Source organism: Mauremys mutica, chromosome 24 (genome assembly GCF_020497125.1).
Source record: "Mauremys mutica isolate MM-2020 ecotype Southern chromosome 24, ASM2049712v1, whole genome shotgun sequence".
NCBI lineage: Eukaryota > Metazoa > Chordata > Testudines > Geoemydidae > Mauremys > Mauremys mutica.
The window spans coordinates 18526972-18554808 of NC_059095.1; the positions used below are offsets into that span (position 1 = coordinate 18526972).

General features: G+C 52.5%; 1 protein-coding gene across 1 annotated transcript; it reads left to right on the forward strand.

Moving 5' to 3' along the window:
- Nucleotides 1–732: 732 nt before the first annotated feature.
- LOC123355709 (proto-oncogene vav-like) lies at nucleotides 733–27837 on the forward strand. Its single transcript, XM_044998284.1, has 24 exons — nucleotides 733–785; nucleotides 1521–1656; nucleotides 2288–2383; nucleotides 3239–3307; nucleotides 4596–4699; nucleotides 6450–6549; nucleotides 7227–7322; nucleotides 7981–8049; nucleotides 9483–9569; nucleotides 11203–11288; nucleotides 13333–13465; nucleotides 14278–14387; nucleotides 17294–17395; nucleotides 17673–17770; nucleotides 18662–18684; nucleotides 19922–19967; nucleotides 20707–20843; nucleotides 23250–23315; nucleotides 23971–24002; nucleotides 24252–24368; nucleotides 25024–25111; nucleotides 25462–25576; nucleotides 26112–26314; nucleotides 27381–27837. The coding sequence occupies exons 2-24, from the start codon at nucleotides 1543–1545 to the stop codon at nucleotides 27432–27434; spliced, it is 2145 nt and encodes a 714-aa protein (XP_044854219.1). The 5' UTR covers nucleotides 733–785; nucleotides 1521–1542; the 3' UTR covers nucleotides 27435–27837.

The following is a 27837-nucleotide window of genomic DNA, read 5'->3' on the forward strand; positions in this document are numbered from 1 at the left end:
CGGAGGTTCACAACAAAACAAAGAGAGGCTGCATAACAAAACAAAGGGAGTAATTTAGTTAAAAGCATTCTGGGATATCTCCTTATTCCCTGGAGGCCAATAAAAGCGCTGGTGTGTGTCCACACTTGATGAGCAGCGCTGGATCACCAGCGCTGCAATCGCTACACCCCAACCCAGCCAGGTGTACAGCCAGCGCTGCAGCCAGGGAGTTGCAGCGCTGGATGTGCCTTGCAGGTGTGGACGGTTACTAATTGCAGCGCTGGAAAGCCTCTACCAGCGCTGCAACTTGCAAGTGTAGCCAAGCCCTCTGTTTGCTGGATGCCTAGGTAGATTAGGTGTGAATGTAACTATAATCTGGCCCTGAAGCCTTAGCCCCCAGCTCATCACTAGCTGTCAGGGAGAGCTCATTTAGACTTTGCTTACAAATCATCATTTGAAATTATTAGGTTGGCCAACATCACCGAAATGAATGCACTGACATACAAAAACAGCTATATAAGGAAGCAGGGAAGCTAGTCTATGTTCATACTTTTCAAATCTATTATACTTTTTCAGATACACATATTTTATCATACACTATATAAGCTTTTAAAGTGTGTATTAATGTTTCGGTTTAAATTCAGATTTCCAAACAGTCACTAAATTGGTATGTAACTAGCTCACAAAACTAGGGGGGGGGGGGTTGGGAAAATTCAGGGGGGTGTAGGGAAATCACTGACGGAACCACTGGATTCCCTGACATCTCCAGTTCGCTACCAGGCAGTTCTTGCCATTGGACATCTGAGGTAGGCTATTTTCTGCCATATTTCCTGGCACTGTGATGCCTTCTTATTTGTTAATTCATGAAAGTCAGGTTGGGAGCAGTCTAATGCCTGCAGAGTTTGGCTCACCAGGGCCGCCCGGGGGGGAGCAAATGGGGCAATTTGCCCCAGGTCCCGGGCCCTGCAGGGGAGTTTTTTCAGGGTCCCTGGAGTGGGGTCCTTCACTCCGGGGGTCCTGGAAAACTCTCACGGGGGCCCAGTCTTCGGCAGCAATTCGGCGGCGGGGGGAACTTTCGCCCCGGGACCCACCGCTGAAGTGCTGGGCCTTCGGCGGCAATTCCCCGTGCCGAAGACCCCAGGCCCCCTGAATCCTCTGGGTGGCCCTGTGGCTCACATGCTGCTCACCAGCAGGACTTCAGTTCTTAAGGATTTGAATGTGTCCATTTGGGGGTTTGTGCTCAAAAGACACAAGATTGGAGGTTGTGGAGCATGCAGTACAATGGAGCAGAGTTCAGATGGGGAGGGAGGTGTCTGGCTAGCTGGCAGGGGGGAGAAAGCTTGTGGGTTTCTCTAAAAGGAGATTTGAAGTTTTAGCTTTACTTCTAGAGGAGCCAATACTTAATAGAGCTGCAAAGTGAAGGGTTGTTTGCACTTGGGGTTCTAAATTGGGACAATCTCTAGTCATTGGACCCATTTCTTTTACTTGGAGGTGGTACTGAGTCTAATACATGACTTTTCTCTCTATCTTTCTTCTGCCAGCAAGCTCAAACCATCTCTGACCATGGAGGAAAACCGTGAGCTCCTTGGTCAGTGCTTCAAAAGTTTATTTCCCCTTCCTCCCTTGGAGAAGATGAAAGAGGAAGACGGGACAGCAAAGGATGCTCTGCATATACAAGTATGTGACAACAATTCTCCTCCGGCACCATCCACTGTATTTCTGCCCAGCAGGCACTGGGTGATGGCAGTCACACATGGCCTCTCTGGCAAGGTTATGGTTAGCTTTCCCCAGCCCACACACACAAATGATCTGTGCTGAGCCTCACTCCTTCTTTTCTGGTTTCAGTCACTCTACATGAGGTCCTTGGAAACCCTTGGCAAGCTAGTGGTTGTTATATCCTTGGGGGCAGCCGGTTTAGGAAGCAATCACTTGAGGCCAGAGAGCAGACAGCTTACAAAACTGCCATTTTATTTACAGATACAGAGAGCTCACTTAGCCGGCTGAAACCGGCTGAGCTATCCCCTAATATTCTAACTCAGCTGCCATAGTAACAAAACCATGACAACCAAAAACACAACAGTGGGGTCCAGGGGGAAGAGCAGAGAGGAGAGGGAGTCAGCACTCCTGGGTTTTGTTCGCAGGTTGGGAAGAGAGCTGGAGTCTAGTGGTTAGAGTAAAGGGGGCGTTGAGTTTTGGCCCCTGGGTTCGATTACTAGCTTGGGGAGGGTCGTGGGGTCTCCAGCTGGGCATCTGGTCCCCGGGGTTAAGGTTACTGAATGTCAAGAATCTGCAATGTGTCTTCCTGCAGCAGAAGATGACAGAGCTGGATAAGCGGAACTGCTGCCTTCAAGAAATCAGACAGACGGAGGAGAAGTACACAGATACACTAGAATCCATCTACCAGGTACGGCAGGTGGGCGGCCCACCGGTCCTGCCATCTCTGCTGGCCACTCGGCCAGCTGGGGGGTGCGGACCGTTCCCCTGGTGACATAGGCAAAGGTATGACATGGTGAACAAGGGGCTCATCTCAGTTTGGCTTCCCCTGCCCCTTAATGGGAGGGCTGCGTGGGTGGCAGGAGCTGGGAGAACACCCTTGAAAAGGCCAGGTTGGCATGAAAGAGGGTCAGAGCCAAAGAACTTCCTAAAAAATAATTCCTAGAGTAGATTTTTTACAAAAACATCCAATTTTGATTTGAAAAGTGATGGGAGAATCCTGGTGAAACCTTTGGCCAGCTGTTTCAATGGTTAATTACCCTCCCTGTTAAAAATGTACGCCTTGTTTCCAGTCTGAATTTGTTTAGCTTCAACTTCCAGCCATTGGATCACGTTAGACCTTTCTCTGCTGGACAGAAGAGCCTGTTCTCTACTATTTGTTTCCCATGTCAGTAGTTATTGGCCATAATCACATCACCCCTTAACTTTTTCTTTGTTGAGCTGAATAGATTGAGCTCACTTTAACTTTGGATTGAACGAAGCTTTAACTCCTGGACCACGTTAACCTTCAGCCATCAGCATACACATTTGACCTTGAACCCCTGAATCACAGAGGCACATGGTTTACCCTCTCCAGGAAGGTGGCCCCTTTAAATGACAATGCTGTTTCCTTGCCCACTACCCCATCTGCAGTCCCAGCAACCCCTGCCCCCTTAGGTCTGTTCCATGAAAATCCAGCCAGGGTTTGTCTGTGGAATCCGGCCCCTGAGCCGTGGGATTCAGACAGGTCTGCCCTGCGTGACGACTCCCCGTTGTGTGTTTGCAGCACTTTATGAAGCCCCTGCAGAGATTTCTAAAGCCCGAGGACATGAAGAACATTTTCATCAACATCGAGGTAAGTTGATCTCTTCTTCATATACCTCTCCTGACTCGAACTAAGCTCCTGCCTGGAAACCCAGGGGAATTGCGTGCAGGGGCGGCTCTACGTTTTTGGCCGCCCCAAGCAGTCATGCCCGGGAGGCGCCCCGGAGCCGTGGGAGCAGCGGACCTCCCGCGGGCATGACTGCAGAGGGACCGCTGGTCCCGCGTGGCTCGGCTGGACCTCCCGCGGCTGCGGACGGTTCCGGACGGTTCGCGGGTCCGGCGGCTCCGCTTGAGCTGCCGCAGTCATGCCTGCGGGAGGTCCAGCCGAGCCGCGGGACGAGCGCCCCCTCCACAGTCATGCCTGCGGCAGGTCCAGTCGTCCCGGGGCTCCGGTGGACCTCCCGCAGGCATCACTGCGGCAGGTCCGCCGGCCTGGCCTGCCGCCCCCCGCGGCCGCAGGGGACGCCCCCTAGATTTTGCCGCCCTAGGCACCAGCTTGTTTCGCTGGTGCCTAGAGCCGCCCCTGATTGTGTGACCCAGAAGTTCAGTGTGTGCTATATATCCCCCCATTCCAGTGGCTGTTCCACAAAGTGGATAACAACCTGCTACTGCTGGCAGCAGATAGAGTTGCTCCTTTATCTCAAAAGGCAGCAGCCTGTGTTGAAGGCCCTGGATCCAAATTTCACTGGCAATCCATGCAGGGGTAGTTATGAATGTCACCCTATCTCCTGCAGTAGGTCATGGGTAGGTTCCTAGAATTAAAAGGCTCTGGTAGGGGAGCGTGGCCTGCTGATTAGGACGAGCTAGCTTAGTAGTCAGAACTCCTGGGTTTTATTCCTGGCTCTAGGAAGGAGTCTGGTCTACGGGTTAGATCAAGATGGATTGTTAGTCAGGACTCCTGGGTTCTATTTCTGGATACGAGTGAGACCTAGTTGTTAGAACAAGGGGAATCCTATTAACACCAGCTGAAGAGTCTGGCCCATTGACTCCAATGGGGCCGCACTCGCTGGCAATCTGGCCCCACTGATATTTTTGTTCTGTACAGAGTGTACAGCACCCAGTACAATGGGTTCCTGCTCCATAAGTGGGGACTGGGCAAATTTCACATCAGGTGTTAGCCCAGGAAGCACATGTCCCCGGCGGTTCCACAGTCTAATCCTGGGGTCTAGATCTAAGTCTGCCTCCCCTGGGACTCCAGCATGGGACTTGTGGTGCACGTGATGTTTCTGTACAGCCCATAGCTGGTGACTGAGCTAGTTGTGGCAGGTTGAGTTGCTCTGAGCTGATTTCCCCCCACCTCCCCCCCAACACGCTCCTAGGACCTCGTGAAGGTGCATCGATTCTTCTTGGATGACCTGAAGAACGTCCTGTCCTTCAGCAATGCCCAGAACCTCTACCAGGTCTTTATCAAGTACAAGGAAAGGTGAGGCTTGTCCGGAAAGGTGAGGGTGGGGAGAAGAACCCTTGGGGAGGGGTGGAGGAGCTTCCCCTAGTGGGGTCACTTGCTCTGAAGCCACATGTTCTTCTGCGTCCCCCTTGACCCAGACCGTCTTGTTGGGGTGAGGGTCGGTTCCCCTTTCTGCTTCCTGCCCCGAGAGCTCAGTGTCTAGAAGAATCTGTGGAGATGCCCCCTTCTCACCACTGCCCTCTCCCCACTTCTGTATTCCCTGCCCCCATGGTTCCCCTTGCTGAGCAAGAAAGCTAAGACCACATCGTGGGAGCTCTCTTTGCACTCGGAGAGCGGAGGTGGGACCAGGGAGTCAGGGCACAGCTGGTCCCTGTGTCCTCAACTCTCCGTTCCCAGGATTAAAGGACAGGGAACAAAGGGTAGGAATTAATGGTAAATTCTCAGAATGGAGAGGGGTAACTAGTGGTGTTCCCCAAGGGTCAGGCCTAGGACCAATCCTATTCAATTTATTCATAAATGATCTGGAGAAAGGGGTAAACAGTGAGGTGGCCAAGTTTGCAGATGATACTAAACTACTCAAGATAGTTAAGACCAAAGCAGATTGTGAAGAACTTCAAAAAGATCTCACAAAACTAAGTGATTGGGCAACAAAATGGCAAATGAAATTTAATGTGGATAAATGTAAAGAAATGCACATTGGAAAAAATAACCCCAACTATACATACAACATGATGAGGGCTAATTTAGCTACAACGAGTCAGGAAAAAGATCTTGGAGTTATCGTGGATAGTTCTCTGAAGATGTCCACGCAGTGTGCAGAGGCGGTCAAAAAAGCAAACAGGATGTTAGGAATCATTAAAAAGGGGATAGAGAATAAGACTGAGAATATATTATTGCCCTTATATAAATCCATGGTACGCCCACATCTCGAATACTGTGTACAGATGTGGTCTCCTCACCTCAAAAAAGATATTCTAGCACTAGAAAAGGTTCAGAAAAGAGCAACTAAAATGATTAGGGGTTTAGAGAGGGTCCCATATGAGGAAAGATTAAAGAGGCTAGGACTCTTCAGTTTGGAAAAGAGAAGACTAAGGGGGGACATGATAGAGGTATATAAAATCATGAGTGATGTTGAGAAAGTGGATAAGGAAAAGTTACTTACTTATTCCCATAATACAAGAACTAGGGGTCACCAAATGAAATTAATAGGCAGCAGGTTTAAAACAAATAAAAGGAAGTTCTTCTTCACGCAGCGCACAGTCAACTTGTGGAACTCCTTACCTGAGGAGGTTGTGAAGGCTAGGATTATAACAATGTTTAAAAGGGGACTGGATAAATTCATGGTGGCTAAGTCCATAAATGGCTATTAGCCAGGATGGGTAAGAATGGTGTCCCTAGCCTCTGTTCGTCAGAGGATGGAGATGGATGGCAGGAGAGAGATCACTTGATCATTGCCTGTTAGGTTCACTCCCTCAGGGGCACCTGGCATTGGCCACTGTCGGTAGACAGATACTGGGCTAGATGGACCTTTGGTCTGACCCGGTACGGCCTTTCTTATGTTCTTATGTTCTTAGGATACGGGGCTCCCAGCACCTCCTTCCCGAGTTCCCACCTTTCTCCCTCCCTCCCTCCCTCCCTCCCCTTGGCTGTGGGTGGAGACAGGAAGAAGACAAGTGAAGGGTTCTTTCCAGACTTGGCCAGGGCCACATTCCAGCTCTCTCTCCCCTCCCCCGGCTCACGGCCATACTCCCCTTTGTCCTCCCAGGTTCCTGCTCTATGGCAGATACTGCAGTCAGGTGGAAGCCGCCATCCGGTGTCTGGACCAAGTGGCTGGTTCCAGCATGGACGTGAGGATGAAGCTGGAGGTCAGGGCCATGGTTCTGTATCATCCTAGCCACTCCCCATCCATCGTCTAACTATAGCCCCACCCCCCATGTCCCTCCGTGCTAACGGGAACCCCCTAAGCTGGAATAGGCTGGGGATATCAGAGGACATGACAGATGTGCCAGGGACAGGGGGGTTCAGAGGTCTGGTGGGAGGTGTTATGGGGCCAGGGGGCTCGGAGGGCACAGCAGGAGGTGCAGGGTCGGGGGGCTCAGAGGGCATGGCAGGTGGTTCCATGGGTTCAGGGGGCTCAGGGGGCGCAACAGGAGGTGCAGGGTCGGGGGGGCTCGGAGGGCGCAGCAGGAGGTGCGGGAACGGGGGCTCAGAGGGTGCGGCAGGATGTGCAGGGGGCTCGGAGGGCGCAGCAGGAGGTGCGGGAACGGGGGCTCAGAGGGTGCGGCAGGATGTGCAGGGGGCTCGGAGGGTGCGGCAGGAGGTGCGGGGTTGGGGGTTTCGGAGGGCGCAGCAGAAGGTTCCGTGGTGTCATGGGGTGGATGGGTTCCAGAGTCCTGGCTCACACAGGAGCTAGCTGGGGCACTATGAGGGTCCCATCACATAGGATTGGCCCTAGTCTTTGTGGGTCCTTCTGGCCAGGCCCTCAGCACACTGAGCATCTCCCCCAGCCAACGCTGGACTGTCCTGCACTCCTGTTGTGTAGGAATGCTCCCAGCGAGCCAACAATGGGCGCTTCACCCTGCGTGACCTGCTGATGGTGCCCATGCAACGGGTGCTGAAATACCATCAGCTCCTGCAGGTACGGCCCCTCGGCTGTAAGCTGGGGATGGGCACGAAGGACCCTGGTCAATGGGGGGTGGTCTGTGCAGAAGGGTCATGGATTGGGAGTCAGGACACCTGGGTTCTATTTTCAGCTCAGGGAGGGGAGTGGGGTCTTGTGGGGTAAAGTGGGGGGTAGGCTGGGGTTCAAGACTCCTGGGTTCTGTTCCTGGCTGTACCATTGGCCTGCTGTGTGACCATGGGCAAGTCCTTTCCCCTCTCTGTGCCTCAGTTTCCCTGTATAAAATAGGCAGAACAATGACCACCATTGGAAAAAAACAAAACCTGCAGGTGTTCGGCTTGGTTTAATCCCCCTCAGTACCAGCTGGGTCTGACCGGCTCTTCCATCGAAGCCCGGCGTCAACTTCCGACTAGAAAGTCTGCTCTTCGGGGCAGGAGCCGTCTTTATGTTCTCTTTGTTTGTACAGGACGTATGTCCTGGGCCATAACTGGAGCACCTAGGTGCTACCGTAATATATCTAATAAATAACGTACAGCACCCAGCACTATATGGGCTCCTGGCTCTGCCCCATGATGCTTCGCTCTGGGGAGCTGGGGAACCCTGGCACCCTCTGCTGGAGGAGCCAGAAATGCCTTTGAGTCGGTCAAATGCATCCCGGTTTATTTCCTCTCTCCAGGAGCTGGTGAAACATACGGTGGAGCCGTCAGAAAAGGAGAACTTGCGGCTGGCGCTGGATGCCATGCGGGTGAGGCCGGCTCTGCGTCTCCCGGGTGCTGTCAACTTTCAGGACAGTCATGAGGGTTTCTCAATGTTTTGGTTGGGGGGCCTCCGGGCATAGGGGTAGTTTGACTTCTATTGTGGGGGAACAAGGGCTGGCAGGGCTCGGGCCAGCTCTGCACAGCGGGGTCCAGGGAGGGAGTCCCCCTCCTGACTTATCTCATCAGGTCACCCACCTGTCTGGGGCTGGAGCCGGTGGCTGCTTCTAGAGGGCTCTGCCTGGGCAGCTCTGACCGGCTGCGTGAGCAGTCAAAGGAGGCTGGGAGCTGAGGAGCAGACGCAACCCCAAGCGCCAGAGGCGGATGGGAGAATGCCACAGCTGCCCACTCCATGGCACCACCAGCTAGAGGAGCAGCTGCCCCGCGCTGCCTTCCTGCCTAGCATCTGGCCAGAGGGTGGGGGCTGAGGGAGAGGAGGAGGTGGGGTGGGTGAAGCTGCCCCCAGGACTACCCCACTCTGGGTAAGGTACTGCAGTTTGGGAGGCAACACCCTTGTGTTCCCTCAATGTTTCAGCCCCGCGGGGGATGCCGGGGCTTGGGGCACTGGGTTTCAGTGGCGGGGCTCTGCGGCCACCCTGAAAGGGCTTGTGGACCCCCAGGGGGCTGCGGACCCCCGGTTGAGAACCACTGGACTAGCGAATGGCTAGTGAAAACAGGGCTGATTTGTTGGTTGGAGGGTATTTACTTTGTGTATGCGACGGGTGATGTTCACAGGTTGTGAATCCGCTGTCAGTACCTCCTTGTCTGAGCACCTCGTAATTATCCCTAAGTGTGAACATTTAAACCAATAAAAATAGGGGAAAAAATGCTTAAAACCCAGAAGTTCGCGCACCGGTGAAAATTTAAAGCTACAAACATTAAATACACTTTGATAGTCTCAGTTAAAATTCAAAAAAAATCTGCTAAGCCTAAATAAATACACTAGAATAAATATAATGTAACAAATATATGTTGCTTTTGGCGCCGTGAGCTGGGGAGTGGAGGAGCTAGTGCTGGTGCTGAAAGGTTGAGGTCTTGTCGGGTGGGGAGGCTGGTGCTGAGGGGAGTGGTGGGGGTTTGTGGGCTAGGGGCTGTGGAGTGGGGGGGCTTGTCGGGTGGGGAAGCTGGGGCTGGAGCAGGCAGTCGGGAGGGGTGCTACTGGGATACTGCACTGGAGCTATTCAGTACACCCCATTGGGTGGCGGTGGGGCAGAGCAGTAATGCAGGGGTCTGGCGCCCCCTTTGCCAGCAAGGGATGTCACTCTGCCCCAAGGAAACCCCCCTTTTTAATGGGCAGACATCAGATGGCCGTGTCCCCAGCAGCGAATGCCCCTGAAGGGAAAACCCAGCCATGGATCACACCCTCAGGCACAGCTGGTACTGACCAAGTGGTCATTGTGTTCCTCCACCCTCCATCCCTTAGGACCTGGCACAGTGCGTGAACGAGATCAAGAGAGACAATGAGACCCTGAAATGGATCACCAACTTCCAGCTCTCCATAGAGAAACTGGTGAGTCCCTGGGCCACAGCTACTGCCTTTGCTGCTTCCGTCGGTCTCTTCCTTTCTTTTTCCCTTCGTCATTGTCTGTTTATTCCTTCCTTCATTCCTTCATTCATTTTTCCTCTTTCATTTGTTTATTCCTCCATTTATTTCTTCCTGCATTCATTCATTCATTCATTCATTCATTCATTCTTCCTCCACCATGGTTCACGTTCGCTCCTTTATCTATTTGTTCCTTTATTTGTTCCTTCTTCCTCTTTCATTCATTCCTTTATTCAGGGCTTTGGAGCGGAGTCCAGAGCCGGAGCGCAGAGCAGCTACAGAGCAGTGGAGCTGCAGGTTTTTGCCTGGAGCTGGAGTGGAGCCGGAGCACAGCTCCAAAGCCCTGCCTTTATTCGTTCATTCTTCCTCTTTCAATCTTGCGTTTGTTCACGCCTGTATTTGTTCATTCCTTTACTTGTTCATTCATTTCTCCTCTCTCAGCCTTTTGTTCACTCCTTTATTTGTTTGTTCCTTCAATCATTCTTCCTCTTTTTCTTTTTTTGTTCTTTAATTCATTTTCTTTTATTCATTTGTTCTTTTTTTTTCATTCATTCACCTGTTGTTGGTTGGTTCTTTCATTTGTTCTTTCATTTTTCCTCTTTCATTCTTTTTATTTGTTCTTTCATTCTTTTTCATTGTTTTACTCTTTTCCTTTCATTTTTTTGTTCATTTCTTTTCATTTGTGCATTCTCTTTAATGAACTAATTATATCAAACGAGTGAAATTATTTTTTGAAATTATTTTTTTCCCAGCCGACTGTATCCCTTTTCTCCTTTCCCCTGGAATATGTACACCTCTACCCCGATATAACACGAATTCGGATATAACGCGGTAAAGCAGTGCTCCGGGTGGTTGGGGGGGCTGCGTGCTCTGGCGGATCAAAGCAAGTTCGATATAACAGGGTTTCACCTATAACACAGTAAGATTTATTTGGCTCCCGAGGACAGCGTTATATCGGGGTAGAGGTGTATATACAATACAAACCTGAGTGTGTGTTATACAGGGCTGGCTCCAGGCACCAGTGCAGCAAACAGATGCTTGGGGCGGCCAACGGAGAGGGGCGGCACGTCCGGCACTTTGGTTCTCAGAGGGAAGGATGTGTTGCCAAATTGCCGCCGAAGAACAAAGCGGCGGCAGTTGAGCTGCTGCCGATTTCAGCTAATTTTTTTTTTCCCGCTGCTTGGGGCAGCAAAAACGCTGGAGCCAGCCCTGGTTTTATACACACTCAACAGCTTCCTGGCCATTGTTAGAGCTGCCTCTGTCTAGACCAGTTCCCTTTCCCCGCTCCTACTGGTCGCTGTGGTATTTCTAGAGCAGACGGTGCCAGCATTATCGCTACCACCCTTTGTTCAGCTCCAGGAAGCTTGTGCAGCCTAATATCTAATATGCCCCCCCATGGAGTGAACCCAGGACCAAGCACAGAGGTTTTCCCTCTTTAGCTATAAGAGTCACTCCATCATCCAGTAGCAGTCACAGACTCTTACCGTCTTCGGGCCAGCCGCTAGGGAGGTATATGGCATCTCTTCAGCCTGCTCTTCCATACGTCTCAGACTGAATTCCTGTAAGAGGGTTTGGTTTTCTGTCCCCCTTCTCCTCTTAGTCACAGTCCCTGGCTCAGTACGGGAGACCGAAGATTGACGGGGAGCTAAAGGTCATCAGCTCTGAGAAACGCTCCAAGATGGACAGGTGAGCGCAGGCAGAGAGCCGAGCTGCACGGCTTTGCGTGGCAGCCGCGCTGCCTAGTGGACAGAGCACTGGACTGGGACTCGGGAGACCTGGGTTCTACGATCACTGGCCTGCTGGGTGATCTGGGGCATGTCACTTAGCTGGGAATGGGGGCTGAATCGATGCTGGAGGGCTTCCCCATGCAATACAGATATCAATAAACTCCCTAGGTCAGTGGGCCGCAACCTTTTTCGTCTGGCAGGCACCAGACGACGAGCCACGGAGGACTGTGGCGGTGGACGAGCATCTGCCGAAATTACGCCGACAAGCGGCAATGTCAATAGATGTCACCGCCGAAATGCCGCCAACAAGCAGCATCATCCAGAGGCGTCGCCACCGAAATGCTGCTGAAAATCAGCAGCATTTCGGCGGTGATGCCTCTGGATGACGCAGCTTGGCGGCGGCATTTCGGCGGATGCTCGTCTGCCGGACAGTACGCGGGCGCACTTCGACGCCCCGGCAGGCACTGCGTCGGGGACCCCTGCCCTAGGTGATGGAAGGTTTGCCATCTTGATTTAAGGTCATAGAAGTAGTTTACAAACTCTTTTCCCTCCTTGGGCTGTGGGGCCAACGCCAGGACTAATCCCATTGCTCTTAGGCTGCTGACTTTCACCAGAAGGGACCATGATGCATCTGATCACATAACAAGAGTCTGGGACAGCGATTCCCGGGTCAGGGTCCATGGCAGCCATCTCTGCCACCAACAGAACCAACCCGGGGCTCCAGTGTGCAAGATGCTAGAGCTCTGGGCCCCCATTCAGCAACCCATTTAAGCACATGCTGAGCTTTAAGTCACAGCAACTGCTTAGCAGTCAGCACATGCTTCCGGCCTCCATTCAGGACCCCACCCCTATTCAGGAAGGGCACTTAGGCATGTGTTTAAGTGGTGTCCTGAACTGGGGTGTTAGCACCAGCGTTTTCAAGGTATAATGTGTCCTGTCGTGTGTTATTGGCGGGGTTGGTTGGATTCTTTTCCATTTCAACAACAACAACAAAAAAGGCTTTTCATTGAAAACGAACGCGGTGGTGGGGAAATGCCCTGGCTGGACATAATGATTCCTAGACAAATGAATATTTTTCAGAAATAATTAGTATCGACAATTTAAACTGAAAAAACACAGGTTTGGGTTGATTGGGTTTTTGGTCCACATTTTGGGGGGGGAGGGTGAGGGAGCAGGAAAATTTTGATAAACTCCAAATTGATTTGGGGGTGGGGGGAAGAAGAGGAAATTTCCTGCAAATAAAACAAAATAAAAATAATTTGCGGTCTTGAACCACCTCCCTTCTGCCTATTTCAAGAACAAGCCCTGGGGCGGCTGCGGGAATCTAGAGCAGATATGGTCCTTAATAGTGTCATCCTGAGATCCAGAGAATAGCAAAGGATGGAGAACGTGTCCCAGGGGCCTGGCCCTTAGAGATCAGCCAGTGTTTCAGTGCAGACTCTCACCGGAGGGGTTCTCCTATCCCGTAGCTAATCCACTTCCCTGAGATGCCGTAGTTAGGTTGATGGAAGAATTGTCCCGTCAGCCTGGCGCTGTCTGCACTGGGGTTTAGATCAGCTTAAATTCCTCGCTCAGGGGTGTGGATGCCCTGAGTGACATAGCTGGGTCGACTTCGTTGTTGCATGTAGACCTGGATTAAGTGTATGGCCTCCCACTGCATCCAGAGCAGGGCTAAAGTCTTATAATAATAGGAGATACCACTCTCCTAGAACTGGAAGGGACCTCGAAAGGTCATTGAGTCCAGCCCCCTGCCTTCATTAGCAGGGCCAAGTACTGATTTTTGCCCCAGATCCCTAAGTGGCCCCCTCAGGGATTGAACTCACAACCCTGGGTTTAGCAGGCCAATGCTCAAACCACTGAGCTATCCCTCTCCCTGCACATATGGAGCTCATATAAGCCAGATGTGCATTCCTCTCGCCACCCTCCGCTCGTGGCCCGTCTGTGGCTCATCTGCCCCGGGTTCCATCTTCATCCCTCTCCGTGTCGGGGCCTGTTCCTTGCAGGTATGCCTTCCTCCTGGACCAAGCTCTGCTCATTTGCAAGCGGAAAGGGGACTCCTACGAGATGAGGGATTTCATCGACCTCCACACTTACCAGATCCGGGACGACTCCTTGGGAGAAAAGGACAATAAGAAGGTAACGCTGTGTGTGTGTGTGAGCCGGAGCCTCTCCCACCCTGCTAACACAACACGTGTGCATTCTCTCCTGCACATCGATACACAGCCAGACCCACACTTACACAGAACAGGTATTTCCCCCAGTAAGGGGCAGTGACCACACACATACAGAGTCTGCACCATTACCACCCAAACATTGGCCTAAGGTGTCTCCTTAGCTTGGCTGATCCCAGTATCTGCCCCTGCACTAGCTCCTCTTCCCCCCGGCTCAGCCCTTTTCTGCTCCTGGGTTGGAGCTGATGAGACCTGCCAGTTCTGGCTGCCAGGGAGAGTCAGCAAAATAACTCCCACTCCTAGTCCCTCTGTTCTAACCCTGGGCACATTCCTCCCAGCAGCCAGGAATAGAACCCAGGAGTCCTGGCTGCTAGTCCCCCTGCTTTGACTACGGGACACACTCTTCCCAACAGCCAGGAATAGAACCCAGGAGCCCTGGCTTCCACGCACACCCTGCTTTAACTACTGGTCAACGCTCCTTCCAAAAGCTGGGAGTAGAACCCTGGTAGTCCGACTCCTCCTTCCCTAGCTGTAACCACTAGACTTCATTCCCCTCCCAAGGCTGGGAATAGACCCCAGACATCCTGACTTCCCACTCCCTTGCTTTCATTTCGAGTCCACACTGCCCCTGTGTGCTGCTGCTGGGAGTGGGATGGGGTGTGGTTTCATGTCTCTCTTTGAGTCCCCTTGTCCGATATGCAATTACTGGGAAGGTGGGACCTCTGCCCCATGAGTTCCAGGGGGACTGTTAAATATCCGTGTGCTTGTCTTTTCCAGTGGACTTACATGTTCCACTTGATCTGTAATTACGGGACCCAGGGCTACGAACTCTTCTTCAAGACACGAGAGCTGAAGAAGAAGTGGATGGAACAGTTTGAAATGTCCATGTACGTTCCCCCCTCCCCCAACCCTCACTCCCATCCCTGCCCACTGATTCTCTGCAGATTCGGTGTCAAAAATCTGTCCCAGCCCTTCTCTGAAACTTCTCTGCCGCGTCCTGCCCCCGCTCTCCTTGGTGGGTTATTGCTTGCTAGATTATTAGTGGTAAAGTGGCAGTGGCCCCAGGTTCTGATGAGGATCAGGGCCCTGTTGTGTCAGGTGCTGCACAGACACACAGCGAGAGACGGTCCCTGCCCCAGCTGAGATCAGGGCCCATTGTGCCGGGCACTGCACAGACACACAGCGAGAGACGGTCCCTGCCCCAGTTGAGATCAGGGACCATTGTGCCGGGCACTGCACAGACACACAGCGAGAGACGGTCCCTGCCCCAGTTGAGATCAGGGCCCATTGTGCCGGGCGCTGCACAGACACACAGCGAGAGACGGTCCCTGCCCCAGTTGAGATCAGGGCCCATTGTGCCGGGCGCTGCACAGACACACAGCGAGAGACGGTCCCTGCCCCAGTTGAGATCAGGGACCATTGTGCCAGGCGCTGCACAGACACACAACGAGAGACGGTCCCTGCCCCAGCTGAGATCAGGGACCATTGTGCCGGGCGCTGCACAGACACACAGCGAGAGACGGTCCCTGCCCCAGTTGAGATCAGGGCCCATTGTGCCGGGTGCTGCACAGACACACAGCGAGAGACGGTCCCTGCCCCAATTGAGATCAGGGACCATTGTGCCAGGCGCTGCACAGACACACAGCGAGAGACGCTCCCTGCCCCAGTTGAGATCAGGGACCATTGTGCCAGGCGCTGCACAGACACACAGCGAGAGACGGTCCCTGCCCCAGCTGAGATCAGGGACCATTGTGCCGGGCGCTGCACAGACACACAGCGAGAGACGGTCCCTGCCCCAGTTGAGATCAGGGACCATTGTGCCAGGCGCTGCACAGACACACAGCGAGAGACGGTCCCTGCCCCAGCTGAGATCAGGGACCATTGTGCCGGGCGCTGCACAGACACACAGCGAGAGAAGGTCCCTGCCCCAGTTGAGATCAGGGCCCATTGTGCCGGGCGCTGCACAGACACACAGCGAGAGACGGTCCCTGCCCCAATTGAGATCAGGGACCATTGTGCCAGGCGCTGCACAGACACACAGCGAGAGACGGTCCCTGCCCCAGTTGAGATCAGGGACCATTGTGCCAGGCGCTGCACAGACACACAGCGAGAGACGGTCCCTGCCCCAGCTGAGATCAGGGACCATTGTGCCGGGCGCTGCACAGACACACAGCGAGAGACGGTCCCTGCCCCAATTGAGATCAGGGACCATTATGCCAGGCGCTGCACAGACACACAGCGAGAGACGGTCCCTGCCCCAGTTGAGATCAGGGACCATTGTGCCGGGCACTGCACAGACACACAGCGAGAGATGGTCCCTGCCCCAGTTGAGATCAGGGCCCATTGTGCCGGGCGCTGCACAGACACACAGCGAGAGACGGTCCCTGCCCCAGCTGAGATCAGGGACCATTGTGCCAGGCGCTGCACAGACACACAGCGAGAGATGGTCCCTGCCCCAGTTGAGATCAGGGACCATTGTGCCGGGCACTGCACAGACACAGCGAGAGACGGTCCCTGCCCCAGTTGAGATCAGGGACCATTGTGCCGGAACTGCACAGACACACAGCGAGAGACGGTCCCTGCCCCAGGTGAGATCAGGGCCCATTGTGCCGGGCGCTGCACAGACACAGCGAGAGACGGTCCCTGCCCCAGTTGAGATCAGGCCCTGCTGTGCCAGGCGCTGCACAGACACATAGGGTAAATCTACATTGTGAGCTGCAGCTGTAATGTCCAGCCCGGGCAGACGTACCTGTTCTAGGTCTGTTCAAGCCATGCACTAAAAATGGGAGTGTAGCTGTGGGGGTGTGAATGGCAGGAGGGACTTTCACTAGGTGCCCTGAGTATGATCCCGTTGTTAGCCAAAAGGGCCCGTTTCTCCCCGGAGCTCACCTGATTACACCAAGGAGGCACGGAAGACCAGGAAGACAAGTACCATAGCTTTATTGATCGATCAGCTGAGCGGGTGTCCTCGTCTCGGCTAATGCCCGAGAGAGTCACACCTTACATGGCCAGAGGGGCTTACCTTTATACCCCGAAACAAACAACTTTGTTGACGTCTTATTTACGTTATTTGGCTAACCTTATGGACCCTGTAAATTCATCTATAGGGAATATTGAAGTACATAGAATACATATATCAATCAAAAAGGAACAAGATATGCATAACTGTCACGGATACATCCATCATGATAAGGGTGCAGCTGTGCGGATACATTTATCATTGTAAGGAAGACATAAGATATCTCCTTTGACCTACTATACTAACATACTAACTACTTTTGGCTTCACGCATGAGAAGGTGACCCATTAGGCTAACTACTTTTGGCCATAAGCATGTGAAGACAGCTGCACATATGTTACGCCAAGCGTGGGTCTAACTGATAAGCATGAACTAACACAAACCAAGCATAAACTGATAATAGCTGACACAGGCTTTTTCTCTCTACTTGCACTTTAAGGCCTTGATTTCACTTATGCTAAGGGCCTAGTTTTGCTCACAGGCTTGTATTTGGCTTATTTTTCTAACACCGTCCACGCCCATAGGCACGTCCTCAGGGTAGCCAGCTCCTCCTGCTCCTCCCACCACCTCGGCTACACTGCTATTTTTAATGCGCCGGCTCCATCAGAACTAGGGGACAAAGTGCTCCTGAGTACCACCATAATATTCAGTGCTTAGCACAAAGGGGAGCTGGCCAGTGACTGGGACGCCTAGGTGCTACCGTAATATACCTAATAAATAATAATAATAATAATATGCATAACTTGGTCTCTCTCTCTCCCCTGATCCCTGTAGCTCCAATATCTACCCCGAAAACGCCATGTCCAATGGCCACGACTTCCACATGCACTCCTTCGAGGAGACTGCGTCCTGCAAATCCTGCCAGATGCTGCTCAGGTAGGAGCTGCCCGGATCCTAGTGCAACCCACCTGGGACATGTGCATCCCCCACACCAGCTGCTGGTCTGCACTACTGCTCCCGGCTAAGGCGTCTCCTGAGTTTGGCCGATCCCGTATTTGGGGTTAATTTGTGGGGCAGGGCTGAGCTAGGGTTGGGGCATGGAGAAGTAGGGGTTAAGAGAGCAGGGCAGAAGGGTGGGGGGGATGACTTCAAGCCCCGATTTACCACGGCGACTCTAACACACAGATGTTCTCTCTTTTGGCCATGTGAATAGGGGCACGTTCTACCAGGGCTATCGCTGCAGCCGATGCAAAGCCCCGGCTCACAAGGAGTGTCTGGGCCGGGTATCCCCCTGCGGGAAGTTGAGCTCAGGTACGTGTCTGCGTCCAGCAGAGGTCAGCAGTGTTGGCGGGATGTACAACTCCGTTCCTGCCACCTGAGCCTGCCTGCAGCCAGCCCTCCTTAGAGCAACCCGGAAACTAATCAGCTGATTCCCAGGGCGCCTTATCTGAAGGACTGGGGACAAGGGATTGTGGGATGCATCTAGGCCATGAAGTGCAATGCATTCTGGGATGCATCTGGTTCAAGTATTGCAAGGAATTGTGGGATGCAGCATGGACAAAGTGGTGCAAGGGATTCTGGGATGCAGCTGGGGCATGGGATTGTGGGATGCAGTTGGGATAAAGTGGTGCAAGGAATTCTGAGATGCATCTAGGCCATGAGGTGCAAGGGATTCTGGCATGCAGCTGGACAAAGTCGTGTAAGGGATGCACAAAATGGTGCAAGGGATTGTGGGATGCATTTAAGCCATGAGGTGCAAGGGATTCTGGGATGCATTTGGGCCAAGTATTGCAAGGGCTTGTGGGATGCAGCATGGACAAAGTGGTGCAAGGGACTCTGGGATGCAGCTGGGGCATGGCAGCACAAAGGATTCTGGGATACATCTGAGGAGGGGGCAATTGCAAGTGGCGGAATACAAGAGCAGAGGAAGAAAAGGGTTGGCCTACAAGCACTAGTTAACCCCTTTGCTGCTGCTGCTCTGTATCACCATCTGCGCTGCAGTCGCATGCTGCTGAGGTACCAGTGGGGTGACAAAGGGGCACCATGTGGGACAGGAGGTGAGTTTTCTAAGCCAGCCTCCCTAGCACATACTGGTCACCCACAAACAGAAATACAATTCTGCTTTAATTTAGTCTGAGAACTCTTAGGGTTCGATTACAGAACTATCGAGTAATCGTTTTCCCTCTTTTCTGTTTAATCCAGATTATGGGTCTACGCTGAAAAAGGTAAACAAACCCTGAAGAACCTTAAATCTCTTAGGGAGAAAACGTTCTCATCTGGGGGGTGGAGACTTTTATTGTCCTGAGCTCCGTGGGGACAAAAACACATAGTGAGAGGCTGGGTCTGTCTTTTTGCTCTGTGTCTGTACAGGTCCTAGCCCTGGCCTTGGGAGGGTGGGGTCCTACACGTACCATAATACACCTAATAAATAAGAATAATAATAAAGTAGGAATGTTTGGAAACTGAGGCATGGAGAGGGGAGGGGATTTGGCCAGGATCACACAAGTCAGAGTTGGAAATAGAAGGCAGGTCTCTTGATTCCCAGTCCAGTGCTCTAGCCATTGGGCAATACTGCCCCTTGATGCACCAGAGACTTTTAAACAAGGTTCCCTTCACCTCAGCTCATTCGCTGCCTGGCTCTCTCTCCTTATACTGTTTATCAGACAGACATTGCACCTAATTTCTCGCTCACTAGCGCCTTATTTTACACCAGTGATGCTTCAGTATAAGTGAGTGAAAAGCCAGGCCTTGTGGCTGATGGGAGAGAGCACATGGGAGATATAATCCAGCCAGGGAGCCAGGCCCATAGAAGAAAATGGGGGCACGAGGCCACTGAACTACAACTCCCATGAGGCACTTGGGCAGTATATTGACATTTTCAGGCATGGGTGGAGGGGTTGAAGAAAAATAGACATTTTTCTGCAGAAAGCTGACACTTTTCATGAAAAATGGTGTTTCTCAGAAAAAGACCCAAATGGAAATTTTGGGGGATCTGCCCTAGTCACAGCCTAAATGGCAGCATCAGGAGATCACAGATCCCTGCCCCATGGTTAATTAGCAATAAGTAATATGGGACAGGGGAGATCTTTACATGCTGATGGTCTAAAGATTGGATGCAAAGGAATTTGGTCCCAGTTTATGTTGTGCTGCTAAAGCCATCACCAGGAGGGGGATCAAACCTGGGATCTCTGGGTCTAAAACCTGATCTAGTAGCAGGCACATCAGCCTCTGTCTATGGCTCAACTGCCATTAGAAGGGGATTAATTACCACATGGGAGGTTGTTATATTTGCCTTGCTGAGCCCTCCCCTAGTACCACACTCAAGCCCCACCCTCTTACTCCAGTTCTACTCATAGTACTACACCCCCCGCTGATGTATAGCAGGGTCTGTGCCTGCTGAACTGCAGACAGATCCCACACAGCCTCTTTATCTGAGCCAGGCTCCTTGTCTTCCCTCTGCAGAATAAATCCAACCGACACACGCAGGAGAGAAAGAAGAACGACCTTGGTAAGTCCTGTGGCAGGCATCCACTCTCATGCTTCAGGGCAGGCAGGGGAGTCAGGAAGGAATTTCCTTTCTTGTAATCAGCAATCCTGATTAGGCCAAGTGTGATGGAGACCCCTATTGATGACTCCAGGCACTGCATCCTGGAGAGAGCCGAGGGTCTTTTCTGGGTCTAATGCCTCTGTAAAGGATCCCCCTTTAAGTTCTGCTGTACTACGAGGAACTGGAATGCTATAATTCCATCCCTCTGAAGTGTGGTGCATCATGGGTCATGCAGTCCGGCTGGAGAGCCTGCCCCATATAGGAGGACATCTGGTAACTGAGCTACCATTCCCACAGGCTGGACACCGGACTAGAGGGATCCCTGATCTGTGCTGGGATGCTAAGCTCCAGCTTAAATTCAGGGCACCTGCAGGAAAGCCCCACTGGCTCATGGGAGCTCTGGGTTGATGAGAGTTCAGGAGACAATAAGCCTTTAACATACACCATCCTGCATGCAGAATCCCTGTCCTGGAGGGGCAAATGGGGCCTGCCCTGGGGCTATCTCTCTATCCCCCTTGTAGAACACAAGGAGGATTTTCTGTCCCCCTCGCACCAGGAAGATGTGACCGTCCACATGTGTCCACGTAGCGGGTGGGAGGAGCACTGGGCGCCGATGCTGCCGGGTGGCAGGCGTTGGCTGCAGGGAGATACATCGGGTTGCCTTGTGACCGGTTCCTTGCCAATGCCCTTGTTTCCTTAGGGCTGCCCAAAATGGAGGTCTGCCAGGAGTATTACGGGCTGCCACCGCCACCTGTGGCATTTGGCCCGTCGCTGCGACTCAGCATGGGGGAGATTGTGGAGCTGACCAAAGCCGAGGTGGAGCAGCTCTGGTGGGAGGTAGGTATCTCTGCAGCCATCCACCCATCACTCCGTGTGCCCTGATGGAGACACACTGACTAGAACAGCGGTTCCTGAAAGTTCAGTCCCACTGATTCCCACCACCCCATAACTACATCACTAGACCTGCTGCTGGAAGGTGAACCAAATACAGCATCTTCCATGCGGCCTGACTTCGTATGCACAAGGTCATGCTGCACAGAGGACGCAATTTTGTGGAGCAGGTTCCAGACATATTTCGATTTGGTTTGGCTACTCATTTGGATTCGCACCCCAATCCGCTGATGGTGCAACCCCACTTGGGGTCGCGACCCATAGTTTGGGAACTGCTGGACTACAGGAATTGCACGTAAATTTGGTCAGCGGGGACTTGAAGCCGGGACTTCTGGTTCCAAACCCACAGGGCTCCGCCCCATGAGGACATCCCATTTTGATGCCTGGTCCATCCAGAGGGTAACAGTCTGATGACTGTTATGTTCACGGCATGCAAACCAAGAAACTAGATAAACCCAGAATACTCTTGCCAGAAGGTTGCAGTGTAACACAACTTTATTGCTCTGAATCCAGAATGATAATACACAAGAACCCCAAAACAGAGAAAGACAAAACAGGCTTCTCCCTGAGAAATAACTCACCCCACCTCAGGGCCATCCAGAGGATTCAGGGGGCCTGGGGCAAAGTGGAGGAGCAGACATAAAAAAAGGCGCCACCCGCTGCGGAGCTTGTACTCACCGGGCGGTGCTCCGAGTCTTCGGCGGTGGCGGGTCCTTCACTCGCTCCGCGTCTTCGGCAGCACTGAAGGACCCGCCGCCGAAGTGCTGACGAAGACCCGGAGTGAGTGAAGGGCTCGCCGCTGAAGTGCCGCTGAAGACTCGGACAGCTGCCAGGTGAGTAAAAATTAAAAAGGCGCCTCTAGCCAGGGAAGGGATTCTCAGCCAGGGCTCGCGGAGCCCCTGCGGGTCCCGGGGCAAATTGCCCCATTGCCCCCCGCAATCTGGGTGGCCCTGCCCCACCTTACTCTAGGCTGGCTGGCTGCAATCTAACTATTGCTAGGCCCACATCTCAGAGCTTCCTACAGAGCTCCCTGCCCACAAGCAGGACCAGGAACACCGCCCCTACCCGCCGAGCATTTAAAGGGATAGCGTACAGTTGCAATACAGTTTTCAAGATGCTGCAAGTTAGTGCAGCTGGCTAATGGAGCTCACTTTAGCTCAAGTGGGAGGGGTCTGTCTGTCAGTGCGGACATTCCAGCAGTCAAGCCCTGCTGATGACCGTAGCTGGGATCATTACAGAGCTCATGGTAAGAAATGATGGTGGGGAAGGGTGTCTTTAAAATCAGCTGTCAAAGAGGAGAGCAGCATACATCAATTAGTGCTTTAGCCTCTTGTTGTTCAGGAGGCCGGGCAGCATCAGGCACCCAATGATGAAACAGAACTGGTCCAGGCCGCTTCTGAAAGTGGCTCAGTTGTTGAGCCGGGTACTCAACTCACCTGATGAGGCCAAGAGGGAGGTCGACTCCTCCTAGTGGTGATGCCAGCCTGTGAAGACCAGAGAGAACCATAGGGTCTTCCCGTCCAGCAGCCCTGGTATCCAACCTGCCTTCAGTGTCTCTGTGTTTATACCTCGGGCTTTAGCAACAATAAGTAGCCCCCTTTGGCAGGGTCACCCAAGCCTTGTCTTCTCCCAGTTAATTCCCAGAGCCCTGATCTCAGTCGGGATCTGTGCAGCACCTGGCGTGATGGGGCTCTGATCTCAGTCAGGGTCTGTGCAGTGGCCGGCACAATGGGGGCTCTGATCTCGGTGCTGGCTCTGATCAGAGATGCTGAGTGCTAGGCAGGGTTTGATCCAAAACCCACTGGAGCCCATGGAGAAGACTCCCATTGATTTCAGTGGGGGTTGGCTCAGGCCTTCAGGCTAGCACTGGTTGGAAAAAGGGGGATTTTTCCTTTGCAAAATGTTCAATTTTGGGGCAAAAAAAATAAATATTCTGGTTGGGGAATGTAGCCCTGGTGCCTTGTGGGAGTTGTAGTTTGGTTGCCTCATGCTCCCATTTCTCGTCCAAACGCCAGGCTTCCTGGTCAGACTACATCTCCCATGATGCACCACAGTCTGCCCTCATGGTGAGGGGAGATGGTTGTGTCATGGGAGGCCCTGATCATGGTGCATCCTGGGAGAAGTAGTTTGGCTAGGGAGTCTGATGCAAAGCAAATGGGGTCACGAGAAAACCAAACTACAATTCCCAAGACACACCATGTCGGGATAGCCAAATTGAAATATTTCTGCTCTTGGCTTAAACATCCAGCCTACGATAGTCCCTCTGCAAACCAGGCCAAGAGTAGCCGCCTTGGCCTCTTCCCTGATAGCTCTTTACGATAGATCTGACGTGCATTGGCTTCCGCTTTGCAGGGCAGAAACACATCCACGAACGAGTTCGGCTGGTTCCCATGCCAAAAAGTCAAACCGTATGTGTGTGTGAGTAGCGACTCCTTTCACATTTGCTCAATTAGCTGTTAAACGCTGGATGTTTTTGTAGGGTCTCTAAATTCCTTAGGCAAGTTTCGGTGGGTTGTATCTGCTCTGGGGACAAAGGGCAGATGTCAGTCTGCAATCCAGGACGCTTAGCAGCAAAAGCAAGGGTGGGTTTTGTGGGTAAGGTGCTGGAGTGGGGCTCAGAAGATGTGAGTGAAATTCTTGGCTCTGCCACAGATTGCCTCTGTGGGCCCTTGGGCAAGTCACTTCATCTCCTTGTACCTCAGCTCCTCATTTTTAAATTGGGTATAATAATTCTTTCTTTGTGTACATGCTGTCTGGGGCAGGAACTGTCTTTCACTACGTGTCTGGGCAGCACCCGAGGCCCTGGGGTCTTAATCTTGAGGAAGGTCTATGCAGTGCCTGGGACAGTGAAGCCCTGGTCTGTGTAGCACCTGGCACAGTGGGGCCCCATTCTATGTACCATAATATAAATATTTTTTAAAAAATAAATAAATTATTTGTGATGTGACCCTGGGAGAAAAATGAAACTCCAGAATAACAGAGCACTGACATCAAATCTCCTGGGCCAGACTTAACTCTTTCTTCTCTGTTTTATTTACTGCAAGAAAATAAAACTTTTCTTTTCCCTCCACAGAATCCTCCCCCAGATTTTTCTGCTTATCTTTGGTAAGTAAAATGATAGAACTGAAACATTTCTGCATCCACATAATTTATTGCTGTTTAATCTGGAGTCCACCCTTGTGAATCTATGCTCTGTGAAATCACAGACTGTCTTAAACCAGCTTGAGTTCCAGCTTTGTCTCCATTGTTTACCAGACCACACGCTTGCTGGTATGGCATACAGCCCAAAGCGATATCTAGTGGCTGAATCATAGATTCAAGTAATAACTCCTGTGTGGATGTCCCTACTTGCAGGTACGCGGGACCTATGGAGAGAGCAGAGGCGGAGCAAATCCTCACGAACCGTTCAGACGGCACGTTCCTGGTGCAGCAGAGGGTCAAGGACGCGGCCGAGTTTGCCATCAGCATCAAGTAATCCTAACTTAATAACAGCTTCTACAGAGAACATCTTTGTGTGCGTGAATAGTCTGCCTCTCAGGGAGAAATCTTTTGGGCCCTTCCCTATAATGCAAATACCAGAGGGCACTTAGCAAAATTAAATGCCCACCTGGTAAAAGTAAATATGCAACAGGTAGTTAACCTGTGGGACTCCCCACCTCATGATTTTATGAAGGTAATTTGCTTCGTAAGTTAAGAAGATAGGGTTAGATATTTAAGAATAGCACCTCCAAAAGCACCAGCTCGGGGAGCAGGAAAAAGTGCCTCCTGCTCCAGTGCATACGATGATCTTCCATCTGGATGTGCTTGTCGTTTGAGGTGAGATACAAGGCCAGAGCTGTGCCATTATAGAGAATCCTGTATTCCTAGCGCCAGAGCCCCAGCTGGCATAAAGCAGTGTCACTCCATTGGAGCCCCATCTTAGTGCTTTCTGAAAGACCCTATGAGAGCGAGTACAGTGTGTGCCTCTCTTCTGTAACAATCTGCATTTACCCTCCATGCACAAAGCTCTGCCCCTCCCAGAGAGCAGACAGCTAGAAATTTAAAGGTGCAATACACTGGAAAATTACAGCTGTAGAGATCGTTAGGAAACCAATGGCCCCCTGAGAGCTGGTGTCTGTGCCCCAAGGTTTAACGAAGAAATCAAACACATCAAGATCCTGACGTCGGAGGGCCTGTACCGCATCACGGAGAAGAAGGCGTTCAAAGGACTCATAGTAAGGATTGAGCGGATTTTGCATCCGATGCTTCAACTCCATCTTCACTGGAAGGCTCTGGCCACTGGGGGAATGCTTAGTGCAACACCAGCCGCTTAGCCCTCAGGATGGTGTATTGAATAGAGCAGGAGGGGGCTGAGAGCCAGGACTCTTGGGTTCTGTTCCCAGCCATGGGAGGGGAGTGGGGGCTAGTGGGTTAGAAGAGGAGGCAGCTGGGAGTCAGGACTCCTGGGTTCTATTTCTGGCTGGAGGGGCCGGGAGAGTGGGGTCCAGCTGTTACTGTCTGTGCTCCTGCTCCAGGAGAGAAGGGATCTCCGCACGCTCAGGGCCTCTCTGTGCTTCCTCCCTAGGAGCTAGTGGAGTTTTACCAGCAGAACTCCCTGAAAGACTGCTTCAAAACCCTCGACACCACGCTGCAGTTCCCATTCAAGGCGCCTGAGCAGAGGGCCATCTCCAGACCTCCCGGTAGGGTGCTTGGGGGCCAGTGCTGGAGCCAGGGCGGGGAGACCTCGAGCGCCCCCTGAGCGCTGCAGGATCTCAGCCTCCAGGGTTCTTGGGATAGATCCTCATGACCGGGCACATGTGGGATGGAAATTTCCCCTAAAACATTTTTCTTGAGGGATGGTGGCTTTTCAACCCAAATTTTTGCCTCTCCCCCCCTTCTAGTTTTTGTCCGATTTCCAAGGTTTTCAACAAAAATGGGAAAATTTTGACAAAACCAGGAAAAAAATGTCGAGAGGCAAAACCTGTCATTTCCCATGCGGCCATGGCCCCCAGCAGTGGTACCCTCTTTCCTGTGGGTCATGGCTGGGGCATAGACTCCACCCTGGTGGGCTCTCAAAATTAACCCTCTGCGGCCCAAGCCCTCGGAGCCCCAGGAGGGAAGAGAGCCAGTCTTTCCCCATGCGGTCCCTGCCTCCAGCCATGTGGTGGGTGACGAGCACTTCCGGGGGCCGCTCGCTTCCCAGGATCCCACCAAAGGTGTGGATCTTTATTTCAGGGTGTCTGGTCCTGGCACAGCTGTCTCTAGCGTGGGTCTGTCCCCTTGCAGCAGGAGGACTGAAGTATTTTAGGTCGGCGAAGGCTCGCTACAATTTCTGCGCGCGGGACCGGACGGAGCTGACGCTCAAGAAGGGCGACATCATAAAGATCCTGAGCAAGAAAGGGCAGCAGGGCTGGTGGAAAGGGGAGATCTACGGCCGCGTGAGTGCACCGCTGAGTGGGGGTTGGGATTACAACCCCCTTATACAGCAGAACAGGCCTGACATAGCCTGTCCACAAGGGGGCAGTGTTACACCCACATACACGCACACAACCCGCTCTGATATATCCCAACCAGCAGGGGGCAGCGTTCTTCGCACCTCTACACATACAGCGTGTAATCCCATCACACACACATTCACACATCACTCTCTAGTGTATATAGACCCATGCATGTGAGCAGTACTGACATATTCCATCCAGCAGGGGGCAGAGTTCTGTGCAAGCACCCCCCGCCCCAACACACGTGAGCTGGTGTAATCATCTCCTACTCAGCAGAGGGCAGCAATTCTGTCTTACCTCCACTCACAGTCCACACATGTACACATGCAAGCTGCACCCAAAGATGTGCTCGCGCACACACAATCACTGCACGCCTACACACGCATTCCTCTCGCTTGTGCATGCACGTGTGCACACACCCATAAACGATCTCCATACGCATGCACATGCACGATCCGCCCCACATGCATGCACACTCATGATCGCGCCACATGCATGCACCCACGCGCTCACACATTCTGATGCATCGGGTACCAATGAACACCTAGTGCAAGTATAGGATGCCAGGAAAGCTATGGCCAACTGGCCAACTTCAGTGGCACTTTGTCTCCCCCTAGTGGTGGCTGGGACAGTAGCGGTTGATGAGCCGGCTAATGGAGCTGGGGCTTTTAGATCAAGCAGTAGAGACTGGTGCCTTTAGCTCCAGAGGTCCAAAGTTCAATCCCAGCTACTCATGCCTCATGAAAGTGGCCCCTGTGCCACGTGGCATAGCCAGCAGATCTCACCACAGCATTGGGGATAGCACACAGATCTTCCTGCTGCAAAAACAAGCCGAGTTACAGGAGAATCCCTGTTAGCTCTTAGAAGTACAGGGCTTATGACACACAGGTGAGCAGCTCCCATCCCATCCAGAAGAGGGCAGCAGTGCATATATGGCACATGGGCCATGCTCCAATAGCTGTTTTGTGATAACAATTCCACGTCTCACTGGGTTTTCCCCTCCTAGGTTGGCTGGTTCCCAGCGAATTACGTGGAGGAAGATTATTCGGAATATTGCTGAGGTCTGGAGCCCTGTGTAATTTTCCACCCCCCTGAGATCATGACCCACAGGATTCCCGACCCTGCATGGCACTCACACCGTGAGCTCACGCGGAGCCAGGCCCGGAAGGGGTCTCTGTAGCAGGAAGAAATGTTGTGTTGGCGGAAGTGCGGCGGGGAGTAGCGCCCCGGGACTATTAATTTATGAACTTTCAGATCCCTCTTCTCTTTCCCTTCTCTCACGCATGTAAAGGAAGTTTTGTGTTGAATAAACTGAATGGGTGGACGGGCTGGAGATGTAGCGGCCGTCACCCTGCACCCAAGAGCCCTTTTCTCTCCAGTCCATGGCATGATCCAGCTGCCCCATCAGGCACAGGTGTTTGGAGCCCAGAGGGCTGCTGCCACGTGAATGGGTAGGAGGCTGT